This window comes from Microsporum canis, genomic scaffold, assembly GCF_000151145.1.
Source record: "Microsporum canis CBS 113480 supercont1.6 genomic scaffold, whole genome shotgun sequence".
NCBI classification, from domain to species: Eukaryota; Fungi; Ascomycota; class Eurotiomycetes; order Onygenales; family Arthrodermataceae; genus Microsporum; species Microsporum canis.
Window position 1 is genome coordinate 1,231,656 of NW_003299164.1, and position 17,829 is coordinate 1,249,484.

The 17,829-nt window shown below is 49.4% G+C and overlaps 7 protein-coding genes across 7 annotated transcripts in view; 3 read left to right on the top strand and 4 right to left on the bottom strand.

The window, feature by feature from the left end:
• Positions 1–201: 201 nt before the first annotated feature.
• Positions 202–1,413, bottom strand: MCYG_06577 (rRNA methyltransferase NOP1; the record flags this gene model as incomplete). Its single annotated transcript, XM_002844567.1, has 4 exons — positions 202–254; positions 325–982; positions 1,042–1,175; positions 1,323–1,413. 4 exons carry the CDS (start codon positions 1,411–1,413, stop codon positions 202–204), a joined length of 936 nt encoding a protein of 311 aa, XP_002844613.1.
• A 692-nt stretch (positions 1,414–2,105) lies between these two features.
• Positions 2,106–2,901, bottom strand: MCYG_06578 (uncharacterized protein; the record flags this gene model as incomplete). The annotated part of the gene is made up of 2 exons (XM_002844568.1): positions 2,106–2,594; positions 2,650–2,901. The coding sequence occupies 2 exons, from the start codon at positions 2,899–2,901 to the stop codon at positions 2,106–2,108; spliced, it is 741 nt and encodes a 246-aa protein (XP_002844614.1).
• Positions 2,902–4,484: 1,583 nt separating this feature from the next.
• Positions 4,485–6,847, bottom strand: MCYG_06579 (CASP; the record flags this gene model as incomplete). The annotated part of the gene is made up of 4 exons (XM_002844569.1): positions 4,485–5,525; positions 5,579–6,432; positions 6,495–6,662; positions 6,721–6,847. The coding sequence occupies 4 exons, from the start codon at positions 6,845–6,847 to the stop codon at positions 4,485–4,487; spliced, it is 2,190 nt and encodes a 729-aa protein (XP_002844615.1).
• A 285-nt stretch (positions 6,848–7,132) lies between these two features.
• MCYG_06580 (conserved hypothetical protein) lies at positions 7,133–11,011 on the top strand (the record flags this gene model as incomplete). Its single annotated transcript, XM_002844570.1, has 3 exons — positions 7,133–7,289; positions 7,363–10,010; positions 10,067–11,011. The coding sequence occupies 3 exons, from the start codon at positions 7,133–7,135 to the stop codon at positions 11,009–11,011; spliced, it is 3,750 nt and encodes a 1,249-aa protein (XP_002844616.1).
• Positions 11,012–11,416: 405 nt separating this feature from the next.
• MCYG_06581 (diaminopropionate ammonia-lyase) lies at positions 11,417–13,711 on the top strand (the record flags this gene model as incomplete). Its single annotated transcript, XM_002844571.1, has 1 exon — positions 11,417–13,711. One exon carries the CDS (start codon positions 11,435–11,437, stop codon positions 13,709–13,711), a length of 2,277 nt encoding a protein of 758 aa, XP_002844617.1.
• Positions 13,712–13,919: 208 nt separating this feature from the next.
• MCYG_06582 (UBX domain-containing protein 3) lies at positions 13,920–15,596 on the bottom strand (the record flags this gene model as incomplete). The annotated part of the gene is made up of 2 exons (XM_002844572.1): positions 13,920–15,332; positions 15,391–15,596. 2 exons carry the CDS (start codon positions 15,523–15,525, stop codon positions 13,920–13,922), a joined length of 1,548 nt encoding a protein of 515 aa, XP_002844618.1.
• Positions 15,597–16,222: 626 nt separating this feature from the next.
• The window catches only part of MCYG_06583 (PAB-dependent poly(A)-specific ribonuclease subunit PAN3), a gene marked incomplete at both ends in the record, with an annotated part of 2,530 nt that continues 923 nt past the window's right edge, over positions 16,223–17,829 (top strand). The window contains 8 exons of the mRNA XM_002844573.1: positions 16,223–16,295; positions 16,389–16,454; positions 16,612–16,809; positions 16,866–16,966; positions 17,015–17,209; positions 17,264–17,408; positions 17,464–17,619; positions 17,669–17,721. Coding sequence (XP_002844619.1) covers positions 16,223–16,295; positions 16,389–16,454; positions 16,612–16,809; positions 16,866–16,966; positions 17,015–17,209; positions 17,264–17,408; positions 17,464–17,619; positions 17,669–17,721 — 987 coding nt within the window. The remainder of the gene's footprint in view (positions 16,296–16,388; positions 16,455–16,611; positions 16,810–16,865; positions 16,967–17,014; positions 17,210–17,263; positions 17,409–17,463; positions 17,620–17,668; positions 17,722–17,829) is intronic.

A 17,829-nucleotide genomic window follows, 5' to 3' on the forward strand; every position in this document is an offset into this window, starting at 1 on the left:
GCGGAACAAATGAGGCCCTATACATTTTTTAGGAGGAAAGACACCACCGCAAATGGCTATACCTATAAAGAAACGGATACATTCATATTTCAATGAGAACCCTGAAAGAAGACATAATGCAGGACTCACTCAAGAAAAAAACTCTCAAACGCCAATGGTAAGACATGGAACAAAAAAAGGGAACACCAGAAAGTTATCCAATTAAGCTGCCCGGTAGATACCAGCAACAATACAATGGTCACGCTCGAAAGGTTCTATACGGTTATAAGTCAGTAAGAACAAATCAACAAAGGAGTTACATTAAGACGAGCGAATGATACGTACCAAGCGTAAGTTGTTCCTTTGGTTTTATCTTCTCCTCTCTCATCTTCTGCACCTCCTTGGCAAATACAACCTCTGGCTTAGCAGTACTGTCGATACAGTTGGCCTTGACACTGACAATTACACCACCACCAGTCTTCAAGAACAAGTGTGCGTTAAGGCCAACGATACGGGCCTGGTCAGGCTGAGCAACATCGGCAAAAATAACATCGACCATACCAACCAGCATTCTATAGCGGAGTGGGTGACGGGCATCTTCAACGATAGGTATGACATTGGTTCGGTGGGTGGCCATACCAATCAAGTCACGGCCAGATCGGTGAGAGAACTCGACGGCATAAACGGTTCCGGTTGGTCCAACGATGTCAGCAACGTGACTGACAGAGGTACCGCTGGCAGCTCCAAGATACAGGACCTTAGAGCCAGGCTTCATGTAAATATCATCAAGACCGCCAAGAATACCGGCAGCAAGCTTGCTTCTGAAGGGATTCCAGACACGGTACTCGACTTTGGTAGCGGCGCCTTCACCATCTGTGGAGGGGGCCTCAACAGATATGCGCTTCTCACCATATACAGCCTCACCAGGAGTGATGTTCTTGGTGACTAGGAGATCTTCTTTTCCACCACGGGCGACGAATACACCGCCATGGCGGTGGGGTTCCTAAAAGAATACCGCATTAGTTAGACTCGTCCAGAACTGCGGAGAGATGCAACACTTACAACGATGACTTTGGCACCACCACGGGCGCCTGCCTTTCCACCGCGTCCGCCGCGACCAGCACCACGGCCTCTCGAGGCACCTCGTCCACCTCCGCGGCCACCTCTATCACCACCGCCGCGTCCGCTAAAACCACCTATTCAAGTCAGTCATCCCATTCTCTACTATCTTTCAATATGAGCAGACCAAAAGACCAGCAATCGAAAAAAATGTCTAGCTGAAGCTGGAGCTCCACTGCAAAGACTATTGGAAGCTTCTTCAGCCAGTATAAGGGATTACACACCACGTCCACCGCCGCGCCCACCACCTCGTCCTCCACGTCCTCCACGACCACCACGGTCACCACCGCGTCCTCGGGGAGCTCCAAAAGCCATTATACGAAGCGATAAGGATGCTCTTTTTGGGAATGAAGTATCGTGTATTCAATCAATCGCCTGCTGTGTAGAGTGGCTGGTCCTGGATCCAATCGATCAAATTATCTGGAATTGAGCGATAACTGTGGGTGAAACCTGTCGAAGTCCGGTAAATCGCCTCTCGAAAAGAGATTATACCGACCCGGAAAACTATTTCAAACAGTCGATTGGCGGTGTTTGAATGGGATATATCTTTCCAAGGTCTTTCAAAATTGATCCTTTTTTTTTTTTTTTGCTTCTTGGTTTTTTTTTTTCGCACGATGATTTTTGCTAAGCTTCTAACCAAAAGAAGTTAGTCTTTTCTTATGTAATTTTCACGTGACATCCTACAATGGGAGAAAGTCAAGTTTCTTCTTAGGCTTCAACGAGGAAATTTAAAAAAAGTTGAAGGTATACAATAAGTATGCTATTCTATACAAGATGATACCTGACGCCAATACTCCGGATTTTTACAACATACTTATACCTATGTACATGTCTGCTGCTCTCATCACAAACACACAAACACCCGACAATAACCAACAAACCTAAGCCAGCTATGCAACACGGCGAAAATAAAGACAGAAGAAAGGGTATGTGAAGGAAACTGAAACAAATTATACAACAAGAAAAAAGAACATAAATCAATGCATCCCATTTTGATCCTCATCACTTCATCCATAGAACCAGTACTCGGCGGCATACTGGATTTGGATCTGTTCTGGTTGGCCAGCACAGGTTGCCGGTGCCTTTCCTCCAGCAGTGTTCACGCGATATACCCTCTTTGCCTGGCCCTTGCTAGAAGGAATCGATTCAAGCATCAGCCAGCTAACGGCACCTTCTTGCTCATTCTTGACACCCTTCATAGCATCGGGTGGTGCATCCTTGGAGTCAGCTTTCTTAACACCGCAGACTCCAAGTTTTGGCAAGTCAAAAATTGGAACACCTTCACCGTTGAAGTAGTGGCGGCCCATCATCATTAGGTCTGCTGGGCCACGGGAGTTGGCGAGTGGTGTAGGGTTGGTGAGCTCGAGAGCAACGTTGGGGAGAAGCGAGAGAAGGTAAGGGTAGTTGGATGCGATGCACGAGGCATCGAACAACGTAGCAACGGCGCCGGTGGCCTTTGGAGCTTCATCTGGAGATAATGAAGCACATGTATAGTTCTGTCACTTTGTTAGTTCATTTTCGGCTTGTTGATGGGGTTCGGGATTAAGTTACCTGAGTGCCACGGCCGACTGCAACGGCGAGCAGTTTCTGGTTCTCGGGAACTTCCGAAAGCTGTGGGTTGCTTGGGAGCACGGCTTTGGAGAGATCACAGGTAGGCTGGCGAGGGAAACCCTGGTTCGCGTGCTTGGAAATATAGTCACCAATTTCACTGAGCCATTTGGCAGAACCCGGGGACCAGCCAGCTGGCGCAGCGTTCACTCCAGAAATTGCCACACAGGCAGAGAGTACCATAGCGAAGCGCATATTGGATGATTTGATGTAGGTTTATTTTTTTTTTTTATCGTTTGAAATTCTTTTTTGATATTGAAGGCCCGTTTCGTCAAAACCGTGATATTGAAAAAAGCAGAAATTAAAGACGGCTCAACCGTAAGGGAAAGAAATAGATGAAGATAAGAAATCGAACGGGAAAGGGAAAAAATAATGAAAAGAAAAGAAAAAGCCGGATACCGCAGACCAGATGCAATACCGTTGAAGGATGAAGAATGTAGTGAGTGAGAATGCTACAAGAAATCGCCAGCACCAGCCATCTTTATATACAGATCGTCTGGGATGATTCCCCATTGAGTTATTCTGCAGAACATGCAGAGAGTTCCATGCAGCCGCCCACCGGCAGCCAAAAAAAGAACAACCCAAAACAGCAGGCAAAACTCTCTGGCGAACCGTTTGCTGGCTCGTCAGGCAAGATTGGTGCTATGAATGCTATGAATGGCCAGAACCTGCACGGATAAAAATAACCTAGAGCAAGGGCCAATCAGTCAGTGGTCGATGCACGGCGGCTGGCAGGGTTGCCTGTGCCTATCTTTAGCCAGGGGCCTACGCCCAATCTGAGTGGTTGTCTGTAAGCGCCGTATCCATTCACGGATGGGGCAGCCTTCAGCTAACACCCATGCTTTGCAGAACTTGTTTATATTATACTCCGCGGACTTATCTTCTTCCAAAATCCACCCCACAGATTCTCAGAAATAGGTTCTTGTCTACAACTCCTACTACGATCAGTGTTTTAATTTAGCCCTTCAGAGTTGCAATGCACCGTAACAGGCGACAAACCCGCTGAATCGCTTGTTGCCACTCGGTATTATCAGTATCATCCGTTAAATATTGACGTGCTAACTGGACGCAGCTATCCCATACCTCCCATACCCTGGAAGACGCATTGAGTTCCCGCTAGTTATTTCCCTTTACAGGCAGAGTTGTACCCCTGCTGTCTCTTTCTGCATTGAACGAGTCCCTGCAATGTCCTAGGCGGATCGAGATATTCCCATGGGTGTTCTTGGCTGCCTGATAGTCCCGGTGTCAACCTCTGTTGGGAAGAATACTCCGTATGAGACTGCTACATGCAGCGGGACACTGGCATGCTTGCCACAGTGTACGCGCATGCATGAAATTTGCAGCAGCAAGCCAGTAGACGTATACGTATGGTTACTGGGCGTACTCCGTTCCCAGCACGGAGTACACACAATCTCAAACATTTGCGTGCTCCGCACATGCAGTGGAAATATCCCATCAGGGGTAAAGGACGAGTGCATTTGATGCAAAGACGGCAGACTAGAGGACAGGTATGAAGGATATGTTTAGAATCCTTCGACAACGCAGCTATTATCCGGACATTTGCTCGGAGGAACACAGGTTAAGTTTCCTGCTGACTATACATGGCTAACATATGAAAATACGTTATGCTATATACAGGTAGAAATATTGCGGAACACACAAGATCAGCACCATCTAGACGTGTGAGAATATCAAAACATGAGGTGAAAAAAAAAGAGCAGGCTCCAGAAATGACAGATTGAAACACATCTGGTTTCAGAAGAAAAAACAAAGGCTGGTTAATCCAAATGATCAAGGGGACTACCGTCAGCTGCCCCGAGATTTTGACCTGCCCCATGATCGAGCATGATGCCAGCATGTTTCTCGATCCCGGTCGTGCTCATAGAATACAGCATTACGAATAAGAGAATATGCAGAGCAAGACAGTATGCCGCAAATAGGTTTCTACTTGTCCTGTTCGCAAGAACCATCCTAGTGATAGAGAAAATGATCCTTTCGGGAACACTCATGCGTTTATACGCACGAGCGGACTCTCGGCCTCTAAAGGCGGCGAACGGCGATATCTGAGCCTCGTACGCGGACTGGTACCTATCTAGTGATAAGCCAGAAGGGGTTTCCGCATCTACTTGAATCGCCGTCGCGTTGGGTCTATTCGAGTACGGTGTTGCGGTTGAGGAGGTCGATGCTTGGCCCCTATTGTACGTAGATACGTACCGGGTCTTCTCGTACAGGCTTAGGTTATCTTTCTGCAAGGATGCTACCTCTGCCCGTAGTGATTTGACGATACCATAAGTCTTTGACAGCTCTTCTTCTAGCTCGCCATTCTTCTGTTTAAAACGATCACGCTGTGCCTGGACCATTGGAAGAATGCCGGAGCCACCACCGACTGGCTCACCAGCCCGAATTGCTTCCATGGTGGAGGGGGACATGGAGTTATCGAAGCCCGAGATGATGGATGAGGTTGGTGATACTCGCCCTCTACGGGAGCCGTGAGGGTATCTGGACACATATGTCCCAGCCACTGACATGGCGGAGGAGTTGGTTGCTTCGCGCTGGATATGGAGAAGGTCGTTTTCTAGCTTGGTGGCCAGCTTTCTCGACTTCTCCAGTTCTGCGTTGGTTCGCGAGAGCTCTCCCCGGAGGTTTTCCAGTTGACCTTCTAGGTCTTGGTGGGATACTCGTAAGATCGTAAGTTCGTTGGACAGTTTCTTGTTGCGTGCAAGGAGCAACTGCTCCAGGTTATTTTCTTTGGAGTTTGAGGGTTTGGCATCGTCAATAGAAGCATCTGGTTCATCATCTCCGGTAGAAAATTCAATAGACTGCTGTAAGTGAGTAAAGGCGCAATCACCCAGATAAAAAGGTAAGAGCCTACCTTAATGACCTCTAACTCGCGCTTGATATCATCGTAATCTGCAACTTTGGTAAGCTTTTCACGGAGTTCGTCTCGTTCCAGTGTGATCTTTGAGTTAGCCCGTTCACATTGGCGAAGCTTCCCTTGCCAGCTATTCCTCTCTGTATCTTTATCAAAGCGAGCAGCCTCTAGTTTTCGCATGAGAGAGGAATTCTCACTCTGCAGCCGCAGGTACTGAGGGTCTTCTTCAATGGGGTGGGAACTATGTTCAGATTGAGACTGAGAAACTGCCTGAGCAAGGTCAAGACTAAGCTGCTCATTGCGGGCTTCCACCTCAGCAAGACGAATGCTAGTTCTCTCTAAATCCGATGTAACAATCTCGAGCTCCGCTGCCGTTGCTGCGCTGCGTGTATTATCCTCGGTGTTCTCGTTACGGTCCAGCCGCTGGGATACCTCATAGCTCGCTTTAAGCTCTTTAAGCAGCCGGTCATGGTTCTCTGCCTTCTCCTCGAACGCTTTCTCTTTTGCCTCCCAGTTGCTTGTCTTTTCTGCTAGTGCAGCTTTCCACGAAGTTTCCACTTCTTGAATCTTCTTATCCTGGTTCTCTTCTAGCTTTAACCGCGTAGCACGCTCTTCCGCTAGCCGTTTTTCAGTCTCTTCGAGCTGATATGTCAAGCGGTTGACGCTATTTTGCAGGAAATCCTTTTCTGCGTTCAATTTCGGAACAGTGTCTTCGGACAAGACTAGAGAATCGATCGATGCCTCTAGGAGGGGATAGGGATCTGGGGCTTCTGACAACGCGGAATAGAATTGTAAGAATGAGGACGACGCTACCTTCCCTTGGTTGGTGAGAAGATCTATAAAGGCCTGGTACGCTTCGAGACAGTCAGCAAGATGTCTTCTTTTTTTTTATCACCCGGTAGCTATCTGTACACACATTTCAACAGCCCTTTATACTCTGACAGCTTCGATGCGTCATCAAGCTTCCTGAAGTCCTTGGTCTTCTGTGCCAGGTCTTTCCTCTGGACGAGGGAGTCTCTCTGGTGTGATACGATATCAGATGCTGTGGTATCATGTTTAGCAATCAGGTTCGCAAGGTCGATTCCTATACAAATGAAGAATTAGCTCAGCACCCACAGCATCTGGCCACCGAATCAACACACCTCGCCATACTGCTATAGCTTTCTGAAACTTATTCTCCTCTTGAATCTGTGCTGGTGTCTTGCTAGGTTCAGCGTTGCGGCCATTCTCAGCAGAGGTCAAGCTCTCTGACGCAATCAGAGGATCCATCTCTCGCTCTCTCTCTCGAATAGTAGTTTTATCTACTAACAAACGAGACTTTGCCAAAGAATAATATATAAACCTGCCTCGGTGTCAACTTCAACTTGCCTGTAAACCATTAGAAAGGCCAGTCGGAACAACGTTGATCCCTGAGCTGCTGCCTGTGGAGGTCAAGGGTTAGTCCTGAAGCTCCGAAAGGACGACAACAGACAAGAAGCTGTCTTTGGAGCATCGTTTGGGCGTGAGTCTCTGGGGCAGAGCATGCCTTGAGATGCGTGAAGCTGAGCCAGTATTATGGGATCCGATGGTGACATCGATCCGCGCCGGAAACGGAGGCGCATCAGTCCTCCGGAAACAGGGCCATATGTGCTGCGGCCTCTCCTCGAAGATGTCCCGGTACAGGCTGAAGATGGCGAGGGACAGGCGCATATAACCTGTGTGGAGTACTGGAGTATGCATTACTATCCTACTCCCTCTCCTTATTCCTTGCGTTGGCTAGTTCTAACGGTTGGCTTTGTGGATAGACGAGAACCTATATGTTGGCACCTCTGCCGGTGAAATACTACACTTCGTCTCTCTACCGCCTGAACCCGGGCTGGAGGATGGTAGCCCTTCGTTTATCCTGGCTTCAAGACAACCCATTACCTCGTTGGCCCGCAGCACTTCGTCCTCTGGAATCCAGCAAATTCTAGTCCTTCCAACGGCTAGCAAAGCTTGTGTCCTTTGCAATGGATCCGTCTTCTTCTACTCGCTGCCAGAACTCAGCCCTGCATATGGGACTACAAAAGTTTCCAACTGTAACTGGATTGGTGGCCTTGATCTTGACGAACCGAACATGGACGATGGAGACGAGGCGCCGGACCCTATCATCATGCTAGGGATGCAGGACAAGATAATGCTTGTGAGGATCGGGGAAGGGCCGCGGAGAGTAAGGAATATTGAGTTCCCTGGATGTCTGATCGCCAATCGAAGAGGTACAATCGCGTGTGTTGCGGATTCCCGTTCCTATGCTTTACTTGAGGTAGAGCACCGCCAGAAGATTCCTCTTTTTCCAATTTCATCAAATGACGAGTATGATGACTTTAAGGTAGAAAATATACCATCTAGAAGCTCCAGCCCTGCGCTGGACAAAGTGTTAGCAGCTTCAAATGGGAATTCAGGAGCAAAGAGTCATGGAAGAAGTACAAGTTTAAATGCTATAGCTGCAAGCTCGGAGCGCCATCAGCAGGGCGTGCAGCCAGATATTTCAGGAACATCGACCCCAGAATCCCTTGCGGATAGTAAATCTTCGAAACCAACAGGCTCTCATGATAGAAGACTATCTATACCAAGCAGGTCTCCATCTGCCGCTCCGGCTGATGGGCTTGGCCAAAAACCTCTCCCGCCAACTCCCACTCCAACCCCAAAGCGGAATACTGCAACATTGAAGCCGCACATTATGTCACCTACACCGTCTGAATTCCTGCTGATTACTGGGACAGATGCCTCGAATCCTGCCGTGGGTATGTTTGTCAACCTTGAAGGCGAAACAGCGGAACGTGGAACTATTGAATTTCAGACGTACCCCGATGCAATCGTACTCGACAATGGTGGCAATGATCCACGCTCCAACCCGAGCGGTAATAGTGATGATGGGTACATCTTAGCGGTGGTCAACATAGCTGCTGACGCTGAGGAAGGATGCGCTGAGGAAAAGTGCCTAGAGGTGCAAAGATGGGATGTTAATCCAGGGGAAGGAGAGAGACAACGGTCCCTTATAACTATATCGCTGGAGAACCACAATGCTGGACCCGTTGGCATTGGCCAAACAGTAAGCCCGAACAATGTGAATTTTGCAGATGTCGGGGAACTTCTACAGGTTGTTCGACTGAACGTGCCAGATCTACGAACTCCTGGATCCGTGACACCCCCAAAAAGTAGCGATCCCAGGACGGAAGCATCCATTGAACAGTTACAAAAGGAAAAAGAGTTATTTGAAAATGATTCAGATGGCTCTAAACATGGCTCTTCTGTCAAACCGCGACGTGGGTGGGAGGCAGAAAGGAACGAAGAAGAATCCAATTTCGCCAAAACTCTAGGCTATGTACAAAGCAACATCGTACTTTGGGAGGGAAGTCAGATATGGCGTGTCCTTCGTAACCCGTTAGCTCTACAATTGGAGAATGCTCTTTTGCTCACCCAAGATTTGGAGGGTGCGAGGAGTTGCCGAATTGCTAACAAAGCTGCCATAATAGAGATGATGGGTGGGCTGGATTCGATTCTACCCAGAACAGCTACTGAGTCCCTGGGCTTAAATTATGTTAAAGAAAAGGCTAGCCTGCTTCTTTTCAGGGATCTCATCGCCACAGAGCCGGAACATCAGACTCCAAGCGCGATTAAAGCAGTGGAGGATGCCTTAACTGCAGGAGAACTAGACCCTCGGATCATTCTCCTTTTTACACCATTGCTTAGAGAAGAAATTCTACAAGGGCCTCAAGGCATTTGGGTTTGTGCAGGACTTACCAAAGTCGTTGATGCCTTCCTTGAAGTATCCGGAGAGCAAGATGGAGCGACGAAGTTCAACTTAACGGAACCAGTTCTACGGATGCTAGTGAGATACTTGACTTCCTGGCATCTGAAGAGGGGGTATGGAAGCGTGACAGATGATACTTATGTATTTGACAGTGTTGATTCGGCTCTGCTTCGTCTCCTGCTGCACCTTGATGCAAAGCATAACGAGGCTAATGGGATGGCATCGGCCTCTGCGGTACGACCCGAGCTTAATAGACTGGTTGACAACTGGAAGGGGAATTTCACCCGCGCAGTCGAGCTACTGGAGCTCTACCAACGGCTTTTCGTATTGAGTCGCCTATACCAAAGCCGTAAAATGGCCGGTCATGTTCTCAGAACATGGCGCAGGACGATAGAAGGAGAGAAGGATGTCGGCGGTGAAATGACCATTCCTGCTGTTGAGCTTCAAGTACGGAAGTATCTTGTGAAAATAAGAGACCCAAACCTGGTTGAGGAGTATGGCCTTTGGCTTGCAGCGAGGAACCCCAAGCTTGGAATTCAGGTATTTTCGGATGATACCAGCAGAGTCCAGCTTGATCCACCTCAAGTCATTCGAATACTGAAAGATCGTGCTCCTGGGGCTGTACAAGTCTACCTGGAGCACCTTGTATTTACTAAAAATGTGAGTTATTCGCTTTTTTGGCGTTATTCTTGATCAGTACTGACAAGGGTTACCAGATCACACGATACGCTGACGACTTGATATCATATTACCTTGATACCGTCCTCTCAGTACTTGAAAGCTCACCCGAGGCAAGGTCATCTCTCATCGAATCATACTCTACCTATCGTGCCCTCCGACCTCCAAAACCTTCGTACTTGAGCTTCATTTCTGATAATGCACCTTCGGAGCCATGGTGGCAATCACGTCTACGATTATTACAGCTTCTTGGATCCGGAGCAAGAAGCCAATTCACATCCGCAACATCCCCTCCCTCAGATCTACCTTATTCTATCCCAGCTGTGCTTGAACGAATTGAGCCTTTTAAAAATGAGCTTGTGTCTGAATGTATAATTCTAGGTGGGCGCCAGGGACGACACCATGATGCACTTCATCTCCTAACCCACGGCCTTGGCGATTATGACTCGGCAATTAGATACTGTCTGTTCGAGGGGTCAGGCACGGCTCCCCAAAGCATGTTCTTGAGAAAATTCTCACCATCTGAAAGCCAAAAAGAACTTTTCGCAGGATTGCTTCGAGAATTTCTACAGATTACTGATCCATATGATCGCACGGAGCGAACGGGAGACCTGCTGGCCCGCTTCGCTCCTCTTTTCGACGTACGCGAGGTCCTCGACTTGATCCCCCACGACTGGAGCGTGGATGTCCTGAGTGAGTACTTTGCACGAGCACTGCGCGATCTCGTCTCTGAATCTCGAAATGCAAAGGTCCAGCGCGCCCTTAGTGCCGGACTCAATCTAAAGGTTTGTGCCGACTTTATCAAGGAGTCAGAGAAGATAGGCGGATGGATACAAAATGTCGACCAGATCAAACCCCTAAAAGGAGACAGAGACAAAGGTGTACAATCAGAGCCTGGAGCAGCGACTGTGGCTGGAAACGAAGAACCGCCTAACGACGCCGGTGCCCAGATACGGCCAGACGATACTTTGAAGATATCTTGATATATTATATATTATTAGATGATGATTTTTGTCTCTCTCTCTCTCTCTCTCTCTCTATTTCTCCTGTTTATTCACTTTCTTCTTTAGCCCAGTGTGTCTTATACAGGCTGTCATCGAACTAAATCTCTTAGATTTATCATTATATCACAGCAACTTTACGCCAACAACGTCATATTTTGGTCAAATACGATATATTATTAATTACTTTTGCATTATCTTCGGCTTCACGCCCTCATCTATGCCCAAGTAGCGCCGAGATTGAGACCCTTCAAGCCTCCAGCTGACGGTCGCTGCCAGATAGCCTTGTAATTTAGGCGTAGGGCGTCGGTTGGACAAAGTATTTACATTGACCTCGGGCAGTCAACTTCTTCAGCATAATAATATCATCCACTTTCTCTGGTGATAACTATCAAGATACTCAGAATGGCTCAGGCTCGCCGTTCCATTTATCATAATCCAGATGCAAAGCAGTTTAGGATCGACCGTGAGGTCGCTGGCACAGAGAAACAGTTCCATCAATCCCTTCCTTCATATGAACCAAGTCCACTCGTTTCTCTCGATAAGCTTGCAAAGGAACTAGGAGTGGCAAAGGTCTTTATCAAAAACGAGAGCAGCCGTCTAGGTCTTCCATCTTTCAAGATTCTCGGTGCTTCATGGGCTGTCTACCTGGCCGTCTCGTCACATCTTAATCTACCGGGCCCTTCGTTGGAGGAGCTCTCTCGCGCGGCCGCAAGTGCACGTATCAAGCTGCTCGCCGCGACAGACGGTAACCATGGACGGGCCCTTGGCCGCATGGCGAAGATACTGGGCATCTCCTCCGAGGTCTTTGTTGGCAAGAATCTCGACCAGCATATCCGAGACCGGATAGCCAGCGAAGGGGCTACAGTCACCGTTGTCAAGGGAGACTATGACAATGCAATCTCTGCAGCAGCGAAGAAGGCAGACGAACATCCAAATTTCATCTTAGTTCAAGACACTGCCTTTGAAGGATACGAGAAGATTCCCACCTGGATTGTCGATGGCTACTCTACGATGTTGACTGAGATTGATGGCCAGCTGCAGGACATGGAGCTCAAACCGACGGTGATAGTCTCGCCTGTGGGCGTAGGCTCCCTCTGCCAAGCGGTAGTATCTCACTACAAAGCAAAAGGCAGGGAAGTGTCTGTTCTCACTGTCGAGCCGGATGTGGCTGCCTGTCTGCACAAGAGCTTGAAGGCAGGCCAGTTGACACAGGTGAAGGTATCCAAGACGATAATGAGCGGGCTGGAATGTGGCACTGTCTCATCGATTGCATGGCCGATATTACAGCCTGGAGTCGATGCCAGTGTCACCATCTCCGACTACGAGGCCCATCAGGGAGTGCAGTATCTAAGTTCAAAAGGGGTCAATGTAGGGCCCTGCGGTGCTGCAGGTCTATCTGGTCTACGACATGTTGCTAAAACGCAACCCTCCTGTATCGGTTTATCCCCTGATTCTGTCATCGTTATCCTGGGGACAGAGGGGAGCCGCCCGTATACCACACCAAAGGACGTCTCTTCAGACGACTGTGTCGAGTTAACTCAGACTCTCACGCAGATTAACTCGTCTAACCCATCAGAGTCGAACCCTAGCGGCGTGGGTGAAGGCGAGATATCAGACTACATAATTTCCTGGCTAGAGCATCGAGACCTGGAAGCTCATCGGCTGGAGGGTACCCCTGGTAGGCCATCTGTGATAGGTATCCTGCGTGGAACTGGAGGAGGCAGATCCCTGATGATGAACGGCCATACCGATACGGTGACACTGGATAGCTACTCGTCTGGCCTCAATCCTCTTTCGGGAGAGCTGGCTGTATCCTCTAATGGGCGCAAGAGAGTGGTAGGGCGTGGCACACTAGATATGAAGGCTGGTATTGCTGCTTCAATGAGAGCGCTGGCACACGCCAAAACCTCGTCCCCTCCACCCCGCGGAGACGTCATATTAGCAGCGGTTGCGGACGAAGAATATTCATCTATTGGCACCAAAGAACTTCTGAAAGCCGGCTGGCGAGCTGACGCCGCTATCGTGGTTGAACCAACCCTTGAAACGATCGCTCATGCACACAAGGGAATGACGTGGCTGGAAATAGAGATATTGGGCGTTGCTGCTCATGGATCAAGGCCCGACGATGGAGTTGATGCGATTTTACTTTCCGGATACTTCCTAACGGCGCTGAAAGAATATGAATCTACGCTGCCGGAGGATAGTGATCTAGGCAGAGCCTCTCTCCACGCCAGCTTGATCAGGGGTGGAATCGAACCGAACAGTTATCCCGCCTCATGCAAGCTTACGGTGGAATTCAGGACTATCCCAGTCCAGACGAAGGAGTCCATCGTGGCAGATGTCAGTGGGATATTGGCTAAGATCAAGAAGCGGGTGGCTGGATTCAAATATCGGCCTCCACAGGTACTGGCTCACAAGGCTCCGTTTGAGATTGCAAAGGACCACCCCTTTTCCAGGTGTGTGTATGATGCTACGGGCAAGGTGTATGGCGAGCCTTGTCCGTTTCAGGCACTGGACCCCTGGACCGACGCCGCTCTACTTCATGACGCGGGCATCCCTTCCATCGTATTCGGGCAGTCTGGTGCTGGGCTTCATTCGGAGTATGAATGGGTTGATGTTGAGAGCATCCGAAGAACTGAAGGTGTGATAACTGCAGTGATACAGGATTTCTGCCGTTAAATCGATGTTATTAACAATTTAACGAGTAGCAATAATAGTTATGAACAATCTTAAAAGATGAAGAGAAAAAAAAATATAATGATAAAAAGTTAATGCAATGAGTATCAAGTTTAGTCCTCCATATCAATAACTCCAGGGTAACCACTCGAAGAAAGAATTTTCTCTATAGTAGAAGTGAATGAACCCATATAAACATTATACCCACCCATCACTCGTCGTCGTCGTCGTCGTCCTCAATGCTTTCGACTAGCAAGTTAACGCCTCGGCCTATCCGCTCCTTCACCGTCCCTCCAGCTTCCAATTCATAAACAGCACGGGGCATGGGCGAGACGAGACGGAATCCGTACTTGTGCTCGAAATTTTCCGGCTCCGTAACGTCTGATGTGTCAGTTTTGTCTTCTTCCTCGCTTGGATGTAGAATGTCATAGCATTCTACAAATGCGTAGACTTCCTCTATTTCCGCGTCCCCCGAGAAGCGCCGTATCACTCTTTCTCCAGAGGTCAAACGAAGACTGACACGGATCGCATCTTTATTGTCTGCGGGAGGCTCGGGGGGTATCGACTGGGCCCTCCATTGTTTCCACTGTAGGAGGTCCCTGGCATATTTCTCAGCCGCAGCTTGCTGTTCCCTAGCCTCTCTTTCCTGTCGCTCACGCTCAGCTTCTGCTTCACGACGTTGCCTCGCCCGTTCCCTGTCCTGGGCGAGAGAGCGCTCGTAGGCGGAATCCTGTTCCTGCCGGAGTGTTCGCGAAGCCTGTTGTTCGGCTCTTGTGGAGCGTACACGGTCCAGGGAAGACTTATGCTGGTTGGTAGCCGCTCGGAGCTTTTCAAGGAATTCCGACGGAGAGCTAAGGCCTGGAATCCTGCCGATGACCGACATGGCGGTGGAAGAGACGCTGGGAGTATGGGCAATAGCCACCGCAAAGGGGAACTTGGTGCATTTGAGCGAGTTTGCGACCTGATATGACTCGGAGTCCTGTACGTTCCCACCCCATAGCAGGACGTTGTTGGAAGGGTCGTTTAGGTATGCAGTCACTTCTGGCGAGAGGAGAGTGTCCCGCACCCAGACATCGGTATCGTCATGCTCCGGGGAGAGCAGGACAACCAGCAAGAACTTGAGGTCCTTGTGTGACCTCTCGAGTGCCATGTTATATCCGTTTTCAAGGAAGGGCAACGAATGTGATCCATACTCCTCCTCGAACTCACGTATGAACCGTGCGGCAGTATCCTTTGGAGCCAGAGACCTTCGTCCCTGTGAGGACTTGTTGGAAAGGGTCGAGCTTGAGATATTGCTGAACAGGCGTGGAAGAAAGGGGAATAACGCGCCGAACAGGCGGAGAGAGCTGGAGAGGAGTCGATATATGAGATTAAACGGAGTAAACAGGATAGCTAGTATGAAGGGGGGGCGGAACGGAGGCGTATCGGAAGGCTGGGACGTAATCCTAGGAGCTGCCTCAGTCTGCCGTACAGCTGAGAGAATGCCTGAGCTCGAGTAGGCCATGTCCGCAGCCAGGTTCTGGCGAGTCTGCGGTATAGGAGCCGGCACCGCGGAGTCCATGGCCGCTCGAGCTTCCTCCACAGGATCCGGAGCTTCCCCGTCGAAGAACTTGGTGATGGCAATCTATATACAACACAGATCATCAGTAGCTGTATCCTGCATGTAGTGGCGAGTCACTCACCTGGACGTTCCATTCTGAGCGTCTCAGCAGCGGTATAGCGGCCTCCCGATCCTGTCCCGTCACAGCCAGATACGTCTGCAGCGTGTTCTCCTGGTTTGTCGAGAGCTGGACGCCCTCGCCGTGCTCTCCGGCCATGTTATATCGACCAGCTCATGCGTGTGCTCGCAGATATACCCGGTTTCCTCCCACTCCTCACACTTGCGTGGCAGTATCAGTGCAAGACTATCTATCCTGCTCGTCGTCTTCTTCCCGTCTTCCCGTCTTCTCTTCCTTCTCCTCTCTTATATCTTCTTCTTCTTCTTCCTCCTCGTCAAAAGCCACGGTTTGTCTGTAACGTAAGACATCATGTATTATAACCATCACATGACCGTATGTATATGGGTAACTCTGTAATATTACCGTATTCACTCCAGTCTTGGCGCTTGATAGCTTTCTTCGATAAGCAAAAAGAAGAAAAAAGAGAACATCGCGAATTTCATCAAAAAAAAAAAAAGAGCTCAAAAAGTCCCACGAAAAGAAAAAGAGAAAAAGGTCGACGAGAAGGTCGACTCTTCCTCCTGCTCTATCATCTTCGTCTTCTCCCGTCTCTTCTCACCGTGGACTTTGCTGCTCGAGGCTGACTGCTGTCTTGACCTGGGCGCTGGCGCTGTGCGGTGCAGATAAGATAAATACCGTTTTTGCCGCGCGCCCACCACAAAAAAGGGTTGGTTGGCTTAACTAGAGGAATGCGCGGAGTTCGTTCATCGATCTCGTCTACGATCTTTCTGCTCCTCCAAAGAGCCGATGGGGCCTCTCTCGCGCTGACTTCGCGTGCTGTGACCTGTGGAGGGAAATGGCATCTATAGGGAAACCAAATCTCGAGGACGGGAGACGCACCAATGGTTCTCCAAAGCTGAAGGGGCGCGGTAAGCTGCAGAAAAAGAAGACTCCCCGCGTGTTGCTGTCGTTTGTTTATAGAGCGCCATCTAATCTTTTTGACACTGACCCGTCAGTTGTAGAAAATGCAAAGGATACGCTCTGTCGCAATGTGACGATATACGGCAGGTGTCGATATGAGGATAAAGGTGTGGTGGTCATCTTTATGCCCCCCCCCCCCCCTTTATGGCCGGGTTCTAACGCTCTCAAGGATGCGCGTTTAATCATGATCCGCAGAAGCTGAATGCGGCGCAGCATGAAAGGTTGGAGAGATGCATTCTATGCGTTTTATGCATTTGTCTTGAGGCTCGGATAGCTCATGTCTCGGTAGCAGTGGCGCCGGCGTCAAGCAGAAACGGTTGAACGTTGAGTCGCCCAGTTTCACTCCCTCGACCACTCCCAGCAACGGTGTCGTCACCACGGCCGTTACCGCAAAGAAGCCGGCGACGTTGTCTCCCAAGGCTGCCGGTGCCGCACCTTTTCTTCCCAAGGCCGCGCTCTCTCGTACGCTCAACCTTATTACATATACACGTATAGAAGCGCTGCTGATTTTATGATAGGTGCAAACTCGGGGGTATCTCAGCTACGTCAAGAAGCTGGAACTCCGGAATGGGGCTTGACGGACGTGCCTGACTTTGTGCCACAGCGTTTTGAGACAGTGGTGTGTACCGGTCCTATCCAGCGTATGGACGGTGTACTAAGTGTGTAGGACTCAATCCAGGCAACGAACAACGGGGTTTTGGCCGCTTCAAGTGCATTTGACCCGTTTGTCTCCTCGACAACATCACTAGGAAGTGCGGGCGCGGTTGTCACCCACCAGATTCAGCAGAATCCCTACGCTCACGACCACGCCGGCATCGGTGCCACTTCATACTTCACTTCCCAAAACACCTTTCAACAACCAGTGCGTTTGACAAGCCCAGTTTAGCTATATATCGCGGTACTAAGGCGAGAGCAGGTTCAATATCATCTTTATGCCCCGATTGGACCTCATAACCAGAACATTCTTGGATACCAGCGAAATGTCCATGACCTATTCATCCCGAATGACTTTAGAGAAGAGCTGCAGAAGAAGGCAGCCGCTACACTTCAAACCCTGCCTAGTATGTTCCCTTTACTGTCCTGCCTACTTTTTCCTTTTTCCCTAACGACTGCTAGACTCCCAACTCCCAACTCAGATTGATCATTTCCATTCCCTTGTCCCTCTTGATGTGACGCATCAGAAAAATGCAACTATTTTCGGTTACCCTAGCTGGGTATATAAAGCGCAGTCAAGCAAGGACGGCAACTTCTACGCCCTCCGACGATTGGAAGGTAATACACCCCGATTATTTGCAGCAGGAGTTAAATCTGACGTGCATAGGCTTCCGATTAACCAATGAAAAGGCTATCCGATGCGTCCAAAGCTGGAAGCGTGTATGCTCTGCCAGTGTGGTCACCGTACATGATGCCTTTACCAACCGTAGCTTCCAAGACAGCTCTCTCATATTTGTCCACGGACTACCACCCATTATCTAAGACGCT